General features: G+C 39.2%; 2 protein-coding genes across 2 annotated transcripts; one reads left to right on the forward strand and one right to left on the reverse strand.

Annotated features, from left to right (window-relative positions):
* Positions 1–7,246: 7,246 nt before the first annotated feature.
* Positions 7,247–10,961, reverse strand: rpl15 (ribosomal protein L15). The gene is made up of 4 exons (XM_055018153.1): positions 10,885–10,961; positions 9,789–9,970; positions 9,566–9,702; positions 7,247–7,609 (listed from the first exon to the last, which is right to left on the reverse strand). Exons 2-4 carry the CDS (start codon positions 9,958–9,960, stop codon positions 7,304–7,306), a joined length of 615 nt encoding a protein of 204 aa, XP_054874128.1. The 5' UTR covers positions 9,961–9,970; positions 10,885–10,961; the 3' UTR covers positions 7,247–7,303.
* A 1,081-nt stretch (positions 10,962–12,042) lies between these two features.
* nkiras1 (NFKB inhibitor interacting Ras-like 1) lies at positions 12,043–16,146 on the forward strand. The gene is made up of 4 exons (XM_023277543.3): positions 12,043–12,136; positions 12,412–12,512; positions 12,766–13,007; positions 13,872–16,146. Exons 2-4 carry the CDS (start codon positions 12,419–12,421, stop codon positions 14,112–14,114), a joined length of 579 nt encoding a protein of 192 aa, XP_023133311.2. The 5' UTR covers positions 12,043–12,136; positions 12,412–12,418; the 3' UTR covers positions 14,115–16,146.
* The last annotated feature ends 2 nt before the right edge of the window (positions 16,147–16,148 follow it).

Genomic DNA, 16,148 nt, shown 5'->3' on the forward strand with positions numbered 1-16,148 from the left:
TGCAAATGAATATCTACTCCAAATGTTTCACTAATAATCATTATCAGCCTTAAAAACCCACAAAACACCCCTCTATACTCGACCACACTTAGTACAGTCCGGTTCCCCCTTCTATAAATCTGCTTGGAATCGTCCACTTCCTGTTTGTCAAAGTGGCCTTCTACCTGGACAGGTTTTGTTGGAGCTCATGTGTAGCGGAGTTAATGATTCCACTTGCCATCTCATATTACATATTTGGTTCCCACGGTGACCGCCGGATATGGCGTGGACGCACACGTCCGGGCCCCTGCAGACTTGGGGTGTGTGCCCCCACATTGCGGTCTCAGTCTGCTGTGTCCGGGTGCCGTGGTAAGATGACCAGTATGAGCTCTGCTAGAAAAATGCTAATTAAGTTTAACCTCCATGCTGAATAAATTGTTTTGTGTTTTTAGCATGATCGGGAGGTTACCACGTGTGCGACTGTGAGTGTAATATCAGTGTGTTTTACCAGCTCCTGCAAATAAACGGCGGATTTGATACCAAAAGGGAAGAAGCTTCGTGCCTGATTATCTACACAACGCAAGAGAGAGTACACAACCGCTACACATGCAACAAACATTTTGGGTAAGTGCACTTTAATATGGATGGATGACACTGAATTAGAGTCTGTTTTAATGAGACTGAGTTAAGATATGTAGCTCTGTCATTAAATAGGAAATTATTTCTCAGAATTCACAGAGAAAAGTCTGAAATGTTTGCTAGGTTAGCGTCCCACATGTTCTTTGGCTCAGCTAAAGCTAACTCTCTCCAACTTCTGGATCTCTTGAGTTGCTTGTTGTTAAAATATCTTGCTGTAGGTGCTGAAGCTCAGAAAGTCTGAGATGTTTGTTCAAAGTAAGCTCATTGTCAAGTCTGATCTGAACTGTCCTCTTTTGTTTTAACTTTCCCTAAACTTAGGAGTTAATGACAGAGCAGCACATCCAGACTCAGTCTCATTTATGTAGAGATTAAACTTCAGTGTCATTCATTGATGTTAAAGTGCAGTTTTTCAAATGTTTGTTGCACATGCTCCCGACCAAACCAGTCCAGGTGGAAGATGATGTGAAGAGAAAGCTCCAGAGGATGAATATCACACATTTACGTTGGAAATAAATGTCCTTTAATTAGACATTGTCATGCAAAAGTTGGATTTCCATTTGTTGAGTGTTTTGATGTTGGTTTCTAAATGTTTTTTGACACTCGGCCCCAAAGATTAAAACCTTTTACGGCTCACAAGCTGCAACAATTCACACATTATCAACTATCTTTCTGACTAAACTAAGATAAAAAGTGAAAAACTGCCTGATTCCTGCATCATGAATGTAAATCTTTTTGGTTTTTATGACAGTAAACTGAATATATTTGGGTTTGACATTTTATAAACCGGGCTGCACAGTGGTGTAGTGGTTAGCACTTTCGCCTTGCAGCGAAAAGATCCCTGGTTTGTGTCCCGGCTTTCCCGGGATGTTTCTGCATGGAGTTTGCATGTTCTCCCTGTGCATGCGTGGGTTTTCTCCGGGTACTCCGGCTTCCTCCCACAGTCCAAAAATATGCTAAGGTTGATTGATCATTCTAAATTGCCCGTAGGTGTGAATGTGAGAGTGATTGTTTGTCTCTGTATGTAGCCCTGCGACAGACTGGTGACCTGTCTAGGGTGTCCCCTGCCTTCGCCCGAGTCAGCTGGGATAGGCTCCAGCACCCCCCGCGACCCTAGTGAGGATTAAGCGGTGTATAGATAATGGATGGATGGATGGATTTTATAAACCAAAACAAGAAATGAATTACTGGAGAAAACAATCAACAGATTAATGGTCAAAGAAAATGTGTTTTCCAACATATATGGCTGAATTACTCCAACATTACAAGATACATACAATTTGAATTCAATTTTATTCATATAATGCCAATTACAGGTCAAATTGTCTCAAGATGCTTTATTTTTATATTTTCTGTCATATTTAAAATATGACAAAGTAAGAAATTTACACCTCTTGACTAATCCAAATTATTTGTTTTTTAAGAGACTAATCGACAACTAAAATAACTTTCTCCACTAAAACTAATAAACATGAGGTCAAATAGAAGGAACAGTTTTAAATACTGCTGTCCCACGATGACAAGAATAAAGTTTCTCAACAAAAACTAAATCTGCTGGTGGATTCCGTTAAAGTCCTAATAAATGATAATAAAGTGTGATACTAAAGGTTTGTGGCGCTAAAAATGTCAAAGTAAAGATATGAAGTTGAACATCTGGATGGAGGTTAATAATAGTTGACCTTCTTTCATTTCTCTGGAGCAACTCCATGGATTTTATGGACGCTGGTTAAAGACCTGCTCTTCTAGTCGTCTTTCTTCTAGTCGTCTTTCTTCTAGTCGCTGTAAAAAGTCAGTCCATCCTGGCCGACATCAACACCTCTTCATGACAACTTGTTCTGCCTCTGACCTTGTGGAAACTCCAGAAACTCGGGAAAACCCGTGGAGACTCGAAGAACTCGTGGAGACTCGAAGAACTCGTCGGGCGGGGGAAGGTGTGGTGGGCGGTGGGGGAGTCTGGGTGGAGTCAGGGCGGAGAGTAGGCGGGGAGGTGGGTGGCGGCCTCCCCCCCCTCTACTCCCCCCACCTCCCCGCCTACTCTCCGCCCTGACTCCACCCAGACTCCGCCTTGGCTCCACCCATGTGGTCACTTGTGGAACTACGATGCCAAAGGGACGACGAAATTATTTCTTTTCATCTGATCTGTAGCTCAGTGAGTTAAGGATTTGCCTATGGAGCTGCAGGTCGCTGGTTCAAGACCAGACCCTTCTTAAAGTTTTTGAAAATCCTGACAAAGACAAAGAAAGAAAAAGGCCAGTGGTGGGACTTGAACCTGCGACCTTCCACTTGGGAGTCCGTCTTCTTATCCCCTGAGCTACTCGCTCAGATACTAATTCTTCTTTTTTTTGCGCATTTATCATCTATTTTTTGTCGTGTTCGAGTTTTTTTTTAACTCGAGTCTCGACTCGACCGTTTTTCTCAGGAGGTTGGACTTCAACCTTTGTGCTGGAGGGTGGAACCCTCAGTTCCAAGACTTTCCAAAGCCTCCACACCTCCCGAGTCCTCAGGACCTGAGCTTTCACACAGTCTGAGGGCTGAAATTTTCTAAGTCCCACAGTAGTTCTCTGTTAGATTTAACTTTCAGACAGTCCAAGGACTGATATCTTCTGAGTCCCACAGTAGTTCTCTGTTAGATTTGACTTTCAGACAGTCCAAGGACTGATATCTTCTAAGTTCCTGAGTAGTTCTCTGTTAGTTTGAACCTTTAGACAGTCTGAGGACTGAAAGTTTAAAAGTTTCTCAGTACTTCTCTGTTAGTTTGAACTTTATGGTTAACAGAAGCCTTAAAACTTGTGACCATGAGTCTTGATTTCACATTTAGATCATCCATCTGAGTTCTTCTCAGACCTTCACCTGTGGGTTTTTTAGAAATCCTCAACAAACATTGATTCTCTTCACTGAAACAGTAAAGTTTGTGGAGATCAGAAGGTAACATTAGTTTGATAAATGCCTTCAACTACTAGTAGACTTTATCTGGAAAGCAGTTTTCTGAAATGAGTTCTTAGTAAATCTAGCCACAATCAAACCATGAACATAGAAAGAGGAAATGTTTGAAGAAACAACTTGATGTTTTCATTTCAGACTAACGCTTTTTGATCGTTTTATTGTCTCTTCTGTTTAATTTGATCTTCTAAAGTCTTTTCTCACCTTTTATTCTTTTCTAATGTCTGATTTGATTTCGAAATGTTTTGTCTTTTTAATGTTTAATTGTTTTTTCAAATGTTTTATCGGCTTGTTTGAATTTTTTTCTTTCCCAATATTTAATTTTTCGATTAAATCTTGGTTTTTCTTTTTAAATGTTTTACCACCTTTTAATGTTTAATTTTCTTTTTAAATGTTTCATTGTATTTTCTGTTTAATTCCTATTTGAAGTTTTATTGTCTTTAAGATGTAATTTTCTAATTAAACATTTAATTTTTTAATTAAATGTTTTGTCTTTTTAAGGGTTTAAAAATCTAATTAAATGTTTTGTATTTTTTTAAATGTTTAATATTCTTCTTGTTTAATTGTATTTTTTGAATGTTTAATTGTCAAAAATATTTTATCTGTAATTTTGAATATTTGTATTTGAAAAATTTAGTTTAATTTCATAGTTGCATGTATTGTATCTTGTTTAATCATCTAATTCAATATTTTGTCTGTTTAATATAGTTAAACATTAAATACAAATAAATTCTATTAAACAGACAAAATATTGAATTAAATAATTAAACAGGATACAATACATGCAACTATGAAATTAAACAAAATTTTTCAAATACAAATATTCAAAATTACAGATACAATATTTTCGATAACTAAACATTCAAAAAATACTTTTTAATAATAAACCTTTTTCAAAGTTTTATTGTATTAATTTTTTTCCCTTTGATTTAATTGCTTTTTGTTATGTAGTTTATTTCTTTAATCTTCTTTTTCTGTCAAGATTTTAACCCCAACCTTAAAAATGAAATAAACCCTGAAATCATAATGAAAATACTTCTGTTGTCACAATCATGAGTTAGTCAGTTATTCAGTTTATCAATTCAACTTTATTTGTTTAGCACCTTTTACACAGATGACAAAACTAAACAAGCAAAGAGAAAAAACTATTCTAAAACTATGATTAAAACTCAAAAACATGAAAAAAAAAAAAGATTTAACATGGTAATAAAATATGTTGTGTCCAGGGGATGGAGGGAGTTTATTGAGATCTTCTTGGGCTCATATGGGAAATCATTTAATATATAAACTTGATATTCAGTCTAAAGAAACTGCAGAGCGACAGAAGAACCAACAATATCTCCTGTTTTCTCCTTTAATGAGTCGACTCTTCTTGTGCTTTCAGACCAAAGAACTACAGACTCTTCACAACCTGCTCAAACTCTTGGTACAGGACCTCACCACACGGGTCAAGAAGGTTTCCATCTCATTTCTACTCTGAAGCTGACCTTCTCAAACTGCTGACAAATGTTTCTGCTGCTCTAAAGTCTGGTCTCCAGAACTTCCTAAAAACTCTCAAAGTCTCTTCTGCTGCAGGTTGCTTTGTAGAACTGTTGCAGAAAACCTCACTAAACCACATGGAGGGGCCTCAAGATAGTCGTCCAAATGAAACCGTACAAAAACCAAACTAGCACAACCCAAACGCTAAAGTCTCCTGCAGCCTACCAGAGAACCTCTGAGAACAGAGAATCAGGACAGGAACTCTTACCTTCTGGACAACCAAGAATACACAATGTGTCTGGCCAAAAACCTCTGAAGACTCACTACAGCCAAGATAAAGACACAACTCAGCTGCACCAAATCCACTAATCACTGCACACATTAGCACCATGTGCTAACTGTGGCTAAAGAACCACATTTACCAAGACAACTATCCAGTACAAAGCCCTAAAACACACCAAGAAACACATTAAAGATGATTTTACTGCTGGAAGCTGCAAGTCAACGCCTAAAGAACATACTAAAGCAACGGAGCCAAACCCGGTTCAGTGGTGGAGAAGCAGAGGAAATGTTTGTCTGCAGCTAAATAAAGCAGGAAGATACTGAGCTGCTCAGGTGTTCCTGATAACACCAAGCAGCCACCTGGACAGCCAATAGGAACACAGCTTACTGGAAGTCCAGAGGGCTGGGTTAGTGAAAGAAATTTAGTTTGAAGTTGAAGCAGAAAGTTAACAAAGAAAGTTGAAAAACACCTTCTGATACCTGAAATCTCTGAGTTTTCACACAAAGAATGCCTGAACATGTCAAACTCTTTAAGTGGCTGCAGGGAAACCAGAGTGGATGAAGAATTAGTGACAATCAACTTGATGGTCTTTCAGAAATGAGCAGAACACCATTTCATGTGAGGAACATTGTTGTCTGAATGTGTAATTGGTTGGAAGTAGCTAAGTGCGGCAGGTCACAGGCAGCAGGGTGCACAAGAACTTTCATGTCCTAGTTTTACTTTTTCTATTAAAAATGTGGAAATGTCAAAAGTACTGAGGATTTTAGACACCTCTCCAGCTGAGAGGGACCTCTTTGCATAGGATTAATCCAGTTTCAGTATTATGACATTTTCTTAAAACGCCCAATCAGAACCTACTGGGTAATATAACATTTCTAAAGATTTACAGTAAATGGTTTAGAAAATGTTAAAACACACTGTAGTGTCCATGTTTGATCTGCTGCACAACCCATAATGCCATTCATGACTCGATTTCCTGAGTTATTTGAATGACCTGGACGAGTCATCACTGAAACAGGCCTGTTTACATGAAATCCATGCTCTAGTGCTTCAAAGCTGTATGCTCACCAGAGGTCAAAAACTGTTAGAGATTCAAATGAGTGAACTTTCTGAATTCTGACGTTTGTTTTCATGTAACAAATGCAAAGCTGAGGATGAACAATGAATGTAAGATGCTGTCACATAGCATTTGATTTTGTCTGAATAGTACACACCGTGGCCTATGAAGTTTCAGAGAGCGAATCTCATTTACACACTAATCAGCCTAAGTGTAGTTCCGACCACCAAGAACATTTAGGGGCATGTGAGCATCATAACTGGACTATGATGCAGAGGAAGGTGGCCTCGTCTGATGAATCACGTTTTCTTTAATATTATGAATGGCGGAGTGCATGAGTGCCATCTTTTTAAGACATGGAAACAAGATACTGTGGGAGGAAGGCAAGCTGGTGGAGGCAGTGTGATGCTCTGTGAATGCGTGGAAGCCTTATGTCCTGACATGAATGTGGATGTGTTTGACATGTCCCACCTACTTAAACACTGGTGCAAACATACACCCCTTCCCATTTACACCATGTCCTCCGGTGTTACTGTTCTTAATACTGAATCTTTTCACCAATATTTCACATCGTGTTTGGTTTAGGAACAGGTAGTTACATCAACAGATCATGAATTCTCAGTAACCTCTATCCTGACCCAGTCCCTCTGACATCTCTGGACAAATTTCAAACCCAACTGTAAAGACCTAAACAATCCAGCTCATCACATTGTCAACATTCTAATCTTAATCATGGTTACTCATACATGGAAAACAGGGTGCTGCCCTCACATTTGCAACAAGAAGTAAAGTGAGGGTCATCGAAGTCAGTCTGCACCTATTCAACAAAATACTAACATTCTACCGACTGAATGAAACACACCAGGCAGGACTGTGACCATAAAAAGGGCTGTTTATTTGTTTAAATGTACAGACATGTGTGGCGTGCTCTAACGATAGCGGTGCAGCTGCAGGGTGTTGCGCCTCTTCCAGGCTGCACGGCGGGAGCCTCCGATGGTCAGGTGGAACTTGTGGCCCTTGCCCAAGCCGCGGCTCTTCTTTCCTGCAGATGTCAGGCCACGCATCTCTCTGTGCTTGTGCACAGCCTTTGTGATCCATTGGGTGTCTGGGTTGCGTCTGACAGCCTTGTGGAAGGGGTCGATCAGAATCACCTCGAAGAACTTGTAGGTGGAATCCTCCCCTACCCAGTAAGAGTTCAGCACTCGCAGGGCTCCGCAGTGACGGCCAGCACGCTCCTAAGAAAAAGAAAAAAAAAACATTAAGTGAGAAAACATGAGCCTTGTCAGGTCAGTTTAAAAATAAATCCCTTGTATAACTCAGTAAATCAACACAATCTTACAGCATAAAGCTGCAAAGGCATCTCTGGTTGTGGCAACGAGTGAGCTACATCAAATTAATTTGAATTCAATGTTCTTGTAAAGGTTGCTCATCTGTTGTTAAATACAGTATCACAGGTAATGCGACACCAAATACAACACTGACATATTCTGCACCAAGTTAGAAGCAGTCTGACAGTGGACCACTGAAGTTGCATGAATAAGATCACACCACCCCTGTACAGATGTCAGGAATAACAAATCTCAAAAATAAGCAATGCAACATAGTCATGACCACGTCACACCTCAACCGGTGAGTGTCCACTAGGACAAAGTTCCTTACTAGGTCCACTGTGCTGAGGAGATCATTTTTCACTACAGATTTGTAGTAACAAAAACATTAGGTTATATTTATACTTCTGTGTTTAATCTACATCATAGCCTGCAGTGCACCTACGTTGCAACAACACTAAAGGCAATAACGGAATAATAACAATATGCCCAGTTTACACAACATCTTTCTGTATTAATGTAGTATATTGACTTGCAGAAAGACAATGCTTCCGTGAAACATTGTATCTGGCTTGTCTATACTGCAAACAAAATAGCCAGTATTCCGTCAATGTAGCCATACACTGTTTTCAAAACTATCAATCACTTTATAGACTTGATCAGTTCTAATCAGCTGTGTTGAGCATTTCCACTTCAGCTTCATATGCTGTATAAATCAGAGCAAGTCAGTCATTGTAGAGAAAGCAGAGTGGAGACAATCAGTCGACTAATAGAAAAGAAACAAGCAAATAATTTAACCTGCTTCAATGACTTTAAGCAAAACAGCCAAACAGTCACTAGTTTTCACTCAGTTGATTTGCTGCTTTTCTGCTTCTGACATTGTAAACCACATGTATTTGAGGTTTGTATTGTTCCAAACATTAAAAAAGGACTTCTTGAAGGTGTCATGTTGGGCTGCTGACATTCAACAGTTAAACAATAAACTTCAAATTCATCCTGAATGTTTTTTTTAACACCTTCTCCCTCACTACAAAAGTGAAGCCTAATTATTTAAAAAAAAAAAAAAAAAAAAGCCAAAATGAGTTGCCTCCTGCTTGCCCCAAATGTGAGTGCACCCCTTAAACTTGTACACCAGCTAGCTATGTAGGTACCCATCAGCTATTTTTTCCCCATAGTTTGGCTGTGGTCTTTGTTTGCTATCAAGGACAGGCGTTAGGAAGGACCTAAATAACACAGCTCCTCCCTCAAGCATCTACACAGATGCTGATTGAAAATGATGTAAACTTGTTATCAAGACATTTGCACCCTGTACAACCCTGGCTTTGGAGCCATTAAGTGTTGAGCGTACAAGTCAGAGCAAATCAAGACGGCAGTGCCCATTTCTGAAATTTCTTTTCAGTTCTGGGGAGCAGTCATATTGTCCATCTTTGGAAATAGTTATAGTTCTGACCACAAGTAACAGAAGGTAGATTCTGTAGATTGCATTAAATTCAGGATGAAAAAAATCTATACACATTTGATAGAGACTTACTATACAGTAGGATACTGCTGCTTAACAGTTAAAATTGTTTCTAGGACATTTCAAGACCTTTTGACCCCAGGAAGGCAACTGGAATCAGCATCGCTTAATATTTGCTACCTCACAATTCTAAGAATTATAAAGTACAGTGCAGTTGTAAGGCTATGCAATTTTTCAAATTTCGTATGTCATGTTTGTGTTCACAATGAAACCAGAACAGCAACACATAAAATCATTTCATGTGTGGTATACTGTACACTCAGCATCCAAAATGTATCTAAAGCAAACAATTCCCTGTTGGGTCAGTGTAAAAGCTACAGTCTAAGTAGGGAAGATAAACGTACCTCAGCAGTGGACTGCAAACTGCGGGCAAACTTGATCTGGTTGACGCCATGGTGCACTGGCTTGCCATAGGTGGCACCCTTGGGCACAGGCTTCTTGCGGCCTCCACGGCGAACACGGACACGGTAGATTACGTAGCCTGTTTTAATCAAACAAAAACTTAATTAGCAAGGTTGACACAGACAATGATGGATTGGATGTCAACAAACTGGACTCAGGACTCACCCTGCTTGGCCTTGTAGCCCAGTCTGCGAGCCTTGTCAGGCCTGGTGGGTCTAGGAGCACGGTGGAGGTTGGACAGCTGACGGTACTGCCAGCAGCGAACACGCAGCAGGAAGCGCATCACATCAGACTGCTTCTTGCGCCATAACTCCTGCATATACCTATATGCTCCCATGTTGACTCAACTGTAGAAGAAATGCATCAGTTAGTACATCTGATAGCAACTCATAATTCTTTTGTCCAAAATTATAATGCAATTCATAAATACATACAGGACACATGCTATTGACATGCAACTAGCTTCTGTTGTTCAGAATCAAACCAAGACCGTCCAGCTGAACAGCACTGTTTACATAAAGTATTCAGGAGAGTTTTTGTCGTAAGCTATCAACTAAACTATTATTGAGTTATTGCCACGTAGCTTAGGTTAAAATGTTATTTCGCAGCTTGTTAAATCAATCAACTGGAACCCTGTAACATTCAAGCCATAACAGCACATGGTTAAGACGATCTAGACTCAATGTTTAACGTAGTATGGCCATTCAACAGATTCCATACAGCCACGATATCATTCTCAGTAACCTCTGAACTTCAATACACTTCTAGAGCATGATGAGTGAATAGAAACAAGAATACAGTGAATCAGCACAAGGTGCAGTGGTTCCTTTAGTCCATGCTTATGAGAGCCGACTAGAAATAAAGTTAGCATGCTAATGCTAACCGCCTAGCTTTACAAAGCTCACTACACCGGGATGTTGACTATTACCTCAGAATTAACTACTTGCATGGGCCGGTTTAATAAGATTTAAATCACGAACACCCTGCTCGTTTACTTTAAATGTAAGGAATACATGCTAACTACACATTAGCGTTACAAAGCTAGCTGGACAGCCAACGGTCACCTAACCCACAGCATCTGAGCATCACTTTAACAGGGCTCTAATCAGTGATTTTCACCATTTGTCAAAAAATAATCCAAGTGTAAATATCGTTAATAACTCTTTTTTCTGTGCCCTGACTCGAACAGACAGATGACCATATATAAATGATGATTTTAATGGATTGCGTTCTGTTCAAAAGCATAGAAATTCTCGCTTACATGATGGCGTACCAGCCGGAAAGAGAGAGGGCCTGTTCCCAGCATGCCTTATGAAAACCAGGGTGACGTGTTTCCTTTTCTGAGCTCATGGGAAATGTAGTCTTCGTTTGGCTTTTTACTTTTCCAGACGTTCCAGATTTTGGATACGCTATCGTTAGAGCACGCCACTTGTGATGTGGTAATTTCGAAAAGCCAAACATTTGCTTAGTATCCAGTTTAAAGTAAAAATGATTTCAATACAAAGCCAAATTTTAACATATTATAGCCACTCTGTATCCGTGGACAAAAGAAGTTCAGTTGAAATACTTGAGTAAAACGTTTTTGTATATCAAAGTGTAGCAAATTACTGCCATACTGAGAACAGAAACTGCATTCGTTTGTAAGTGTATTGATTTAGTTATTCACCTGTTTACAGTGAGGCTGAGAAATTTAGGCAATATAGGTTATTGCATTTTTTAATGTTCTGTATTTGAATGAAAGGATGAATACTTAAACATATAGGTTGCTACAGACACGTATTCATTACTTAGAAAAATGGTACAGGAGATAGAATGCATTTCATAAAGCATGTGATTGTGTTAGACTTCATAAATAATAATAATAAGAAGAAGATGATGAAGAAGAAAGTATAGAGGTAGTAAAGTAGCAAATAATTCCAATAGGAAAATAACAAGATATTTCTTTAAGCAATCTGACACTGAATCAAGCAGGTCATTCGTGGGTCAGGAGCTGCATGCAAGTACTGCATGATTTGCAATCAATTTAGATAATGATAGTAAAATGTATATGTTAAAAATACATTTTTCAAGAAAAAAAAGAACAGTGTGTATTATGTGACTTGAATAATATATAACTTAAATTGCCGCAATTGTGATCTGCTAATTGCATAGTTTGTCATTCAGATTTAAAAGCGATTTACTGTTGAGCCCTTGTTTAGACTTAGAATTATTAATACACGACCAATAATTCTAGTAATAGTCACTTAAATTCATAATATGTGTACAGCGCATAAATGCTATCTCACAATTTGTGTACAATATTATAGCATACAAACATTACAAACACTTCAAAGGTATTTTATTATTATTATTATTATTATCAGTAGTAGTATTAGCTGTTAACGGTCGGTTAGGCGCTCTGGAGTCGCGCATGCGCTGTGAGAGTATAAATCCTGTCCTGGCGCAGCAGAGCAGAATGGATGCTCCGGTTGTGACTCTACATTTACAGACTTGACGGACGGCTGATTTTTCACGTGAGTAGCTTTCTTTAAATAAACAGTTATCCAACAAATTGTGTTTACAATCCAGATGCTACTGGTGTGTTTACATGCCGCAGAATGAGTTACCACGGCTAACCTGTTAACTAGCTAGCTATAGGCTAAACAACAAAACGCTGTAATAGCGCGCTAGCGGTAAGGACTGAGTTGTTGCAGGCTGTTTCATTTGTATTACTGTCAGTATAGTTTTTTTTAAACATGTACCAGGTGAGACTGTAAGCACTGTGACGTTTTGCCTTTATTTATTATAGGCTCGACATGGGAAAAGGTTGTAAAGTTGTGGTGTGTGGCCAGGCTGCAGTAGGAAAAACTGCCATTCTGGAGCAGCTGCTGTACGGAAATCACACTGTAGGTAAGTAATGCACGTTTCAAAGGAGTACAGTTTCAGGTCAGTGTAAGAGAAGTCCTGTCTTTTCAAAGCAAAACTAGTTTCTTCCGGTTTGACATTAATTGAAAGGGAAATGTTCATGCTTCATGACACTGGTCATAAGATGGCTTTGTTACTGTGTCAGGTAATAGTCCTGCTGTAATATAGTTTTGCTGCCATGTTCCTGGTTGGCTGAAAGCCTGTTATCTGAACTTGATGTGTCACCTGTACTTCCCAGGCTCAGAGTCCAGTGAGACGCAGGAGGATGTGTATGTGGCCTCAGTGGAAACTGACCGAGGTGTCAAGGAACAGCTGAGGCTCTATGACACCAAAGGACTTAATGATGGACAAGATCTCCCCAAGCACTACTACTCAGTGGCAGATGGCTTTGTTCTCATTTACAGCATTGACAGCATGGAGTCTTTCAAGAGGGTGGACATTCTAAAGAAGGAAATTGACAAGTCCAGAGATAAGAAAGAGGTGAGGTTGGTATGTTTGCTTAAGAAAACCTTGAACAGAATCGTAGCGCCTGTACAGCTCTTTGTAATATTGGCAAACATCCACGCTTACATTTAAGGTAGCCACTCCAAAAAAATATATATTTTCTGTGGTTTCATTGTTTTTAACCAGGTTTCCAACTCTAATTGTGCAGTTATACAGTTATCTGCATGTTGCCTTGTATGTTACTTCCTACATTCAGCTTTCTTATTTACTGTGAGCTGTGGATTCACACATAGCAGCTGCACAAAAAACATGCACACAGTGTCATGATAGCTAACATAATGGACATTGTCACTGTTTAGAAATGATGTGCAAATTAACTAAATAACTTTATCAAGCTAGGTTCGTGTGACACTTAGCTTTGAATTTCCAATACTTTCATGACTTCATGCCTCATGTTGAAAGATATGTTTGCTTTAGCTAACTAAAAGGACACATGGAAATTTACTGAAAAACTGCAGCTTGTAGCACATATAGCATTAACAAAAGCCATGCAAAGGCAGCTTCTGCAAGTTGTAAGAAAAGCGCTACATATTGATGTGTGAAACGATAAACATTCAGGATAGGAGAGCCTCAGACATCAGTCATTTTAACATACTGCATGTTTTGCCAGAGTTCACAGTAACCAGCAGACACTAGGTCAGTGCAATTTATATGTTAATATGAGTTTCATCAAATTTGGAGATACAGGATTTTCAGTCAACAACAAGGATAGACTGGCTGTAAAGCAAGGTGATGTTAAATCTCAATATTATCGTATTACTGTGTTTTCTGAATACAGGACCTGATCTGAAATCCCTAAAAACTGAACTAGACATCAATCTGTTGTGTCTGTGTTGACAGGTGACAGTCATAGTGTTGGGGAATAAAACCGACCTACGGGAGCGTCGGCAGGTGGACCAGGATGCAGCACAGCAGTGGGCTCGAGGAGAAAAGGTGAAGCTGTGGGAGGTGAGCGTCACCGAGCGCAACTCTCTCATCGAACCCTTCACCCAGCTGACCAGCCGCCTCACCCAGCCTCAGAGCAAGTCTGCCTTCCCTCTGCCTGGACGCAAAAACAAAGGCACCACATCCAACGACATCTAAAACTCCACTCCAAATCCACTCCTTCCTGCTCCAGGTATCCGTATGCTGCATTCACCTCATGTGGGAACAACCAGCGGGACAACATGGACTGGACTTCAATTTAACAACATGGCTTTAGTTGCATCTCTATACATGTGCACAATTTCCATACATGCATTCACTTAAATACATCTAGTGGACTGGTTCAACATTTTGGCAAACACTTTAGTTTTCTTACTTTGTGTGAGTTAGATAATTGATACCAGCGTGATGTCCATGGGTTCAGTACAGACTTGAAATCAGGATGTGGTTAGCCTAGCTTAGCATAAAGACAGGAAGCAGGGGAAATGGCTAGCCTTGCTCTGTCCAGGCTTTAAAACCCACACAACTAAAGTTGACTAATTAATCTGTTATATCTAGTTTGTTTAATGCATAACAAGTTATCCATCCACCCTGCAACCTCACGGACACGAGACTTCAGAAAGCTGCACCTCGCTGTTGTTTATGTAGATATCAGAAAGTTGTGGTTTTAAAGTTAGACATTGTAAGAATTTCTTTGCATTCAGCAGTGTGATATAAGTGATAATAGCGTGCAGCTTCTTGGGGTCTTGTCATATTATTGAAGATGCCAGGTTTGAGCGTTGTGACACTAAAACAATGTAATCAAACAATACAATTTGTGTGTCTATCACTGAGGTCAGCAGTAAAGGTGGGACTGTACTTGGCTGCATTATATTCCATTTTTTTGTCTTTTCCTTTTATATACACAAGGCAGTTGGAATACTAGCAGCTCCTCTAAATATAATGCAGCCCCGTACGTTAACATCACTATGAACTCAATGCTAAAAATATAATTTGTCACAAAAAAGTCAGAAATAAATAGACTTATTGGCAGAATTTGCAGATTTCATTAGACTCTACAGGTGTAACTAATATAGTGAATGTAGAACTGCCACTAGTTCTTGCTTATACTTCCCTGTGTATATATGGGATAAAGAGACACAGTAGAGGTGTTGGTAACAAACTCAGGACTTTGCTAGTTGTTTCCCCCCCGCTTCCGGACTTTATGCTAATATAGCCTAACAATGTAGTGCCACAAGATCTGCACATAACACAGAAGCATGAGATCATTATGTTAATCTTCTCATCTCACTCTGGGACAGAATTTTAAATTTTAAAAAAATGCAGAACAGAATGAAATGAGGATGCATGTATACATTAACTTTTATTCACAACACAGTGTCTGCGACAAATCAGAAATCCAAATCTCTCCAGTCACGTGAAAGGATGTTTGTGTGCGTGATTATTTTGCATGGAAAGAACTGTCTGTAAAAATGTAGCAGAGGCAAGCAATGTAGCACCAAAGATCTGAGATAACCTGAACACACATCTTGTTGATTTAAAGTTCTGTGTCATTCCAAGTAGGAAGATAGGTTAAGCCTGTCTTTTGTTAATATAGTGCTGTCATGCCTAGATTTACATTTCAAGATTTATTGGTTGTGGTCAGATTTCAGAAATCTAAAGCTTAAATCTGCACTGTTATTTCCCATCCGATGTAAACGCAGCAATCGTTTGTCCTCTAGCAGGACTCAGCTAGCCTTTGTCCAGTCCGTCTCATATATCAAGTATGGCCTGGCAGCAATAATATTCATGGTTATGCCTTTACTTGTGATGTATGATTTCATAATGTCTGTGTGGCGTTAGTTACACTCCTGTGTCTTGTCCAGCCTGTATAATTCAGTAGGACTGCTAGTTAAAGCTGTGTTTGTGTCAGCCTTCCTAACAGTAGAAATGTGTTGAGAGGAAATATTTATTTTTTAACTAATTTATTTTTGTCACTTTAATGAGCCACATTCCTTGACTTGTGAAAATGGTGACAGGGTGTAGGATGATCTGCGCTGTTTTCTGTGTCGTTAATGTTTCAAGAGTAATAATCTTAAATGTGCTGCTAGTAGAACAGAGGTAGTGAGATAATTACGCTACCCCTAAATTATTCTCTGCTCTGTAACCGTCTTAAGATGCACTGAATAAAATGTAGCCTCTTCGTATTAAAGA

This window comes from Amphiprion ocellaris, chromosome 15, assembly GCF_022539595.1.
Source record: "Amphiprion ocellaris isolate individual 3 ecotype Okinawa chromosome 15, ASM2253959v1, whole genome shotgun sequence".
NCBI lineage: Eukaryota > Metazoa > Chordata > Actinopteri > Pomacentridae > Amphiprion > Amphiprion ocellaris.

Bases quoted from the DNA above. Each gene is read 5' to 3' on its own strand.
- nkiras1 (XM_023277543.3), top strand. From the start codon at position 12,419: ATGGGAAAAGGTTGTAAAGTTGTGGTGTGTGGCCAGGCTGCAGTAGGA. The intron at 12,513-12,765 runs GTAAGTAATGCA...TGTACTTCCCAG, and splicing joins GTACGGAAATCACACTGTAG to GCTCAGAGTCCAGTGAGACG. The intron at 13,008-13,871 runs GTGAGGTTGGTA...CTGTGTTGACAG, and splicing joins AGTCCAGAGATAAGAAAGAG to GTGACAGTCATAGTGTTGGG.
- rpl15 (XM_055018153.1), bottom strand. From the start codon at position 9,960: ATGGGAGCATATAGGTATATGCAGGAGTTATGGCGCAAGAAGCAGTCT. The intron at 9,703-9,788 runs GTGAGTCCTGAG...TGATTAAAACAG, and splicing joins GGGCTACAAGGCCAAGCAGG to GCTACGTAATCTACCGTGTC. The intron at 7,610-9,565 runs GTACGTTTATCT...TCTTTTTCTTAG, and splicing joins GTTTGCAGTCCACTGCTGAG to GAGCGTGCTGGCCGTCACTG.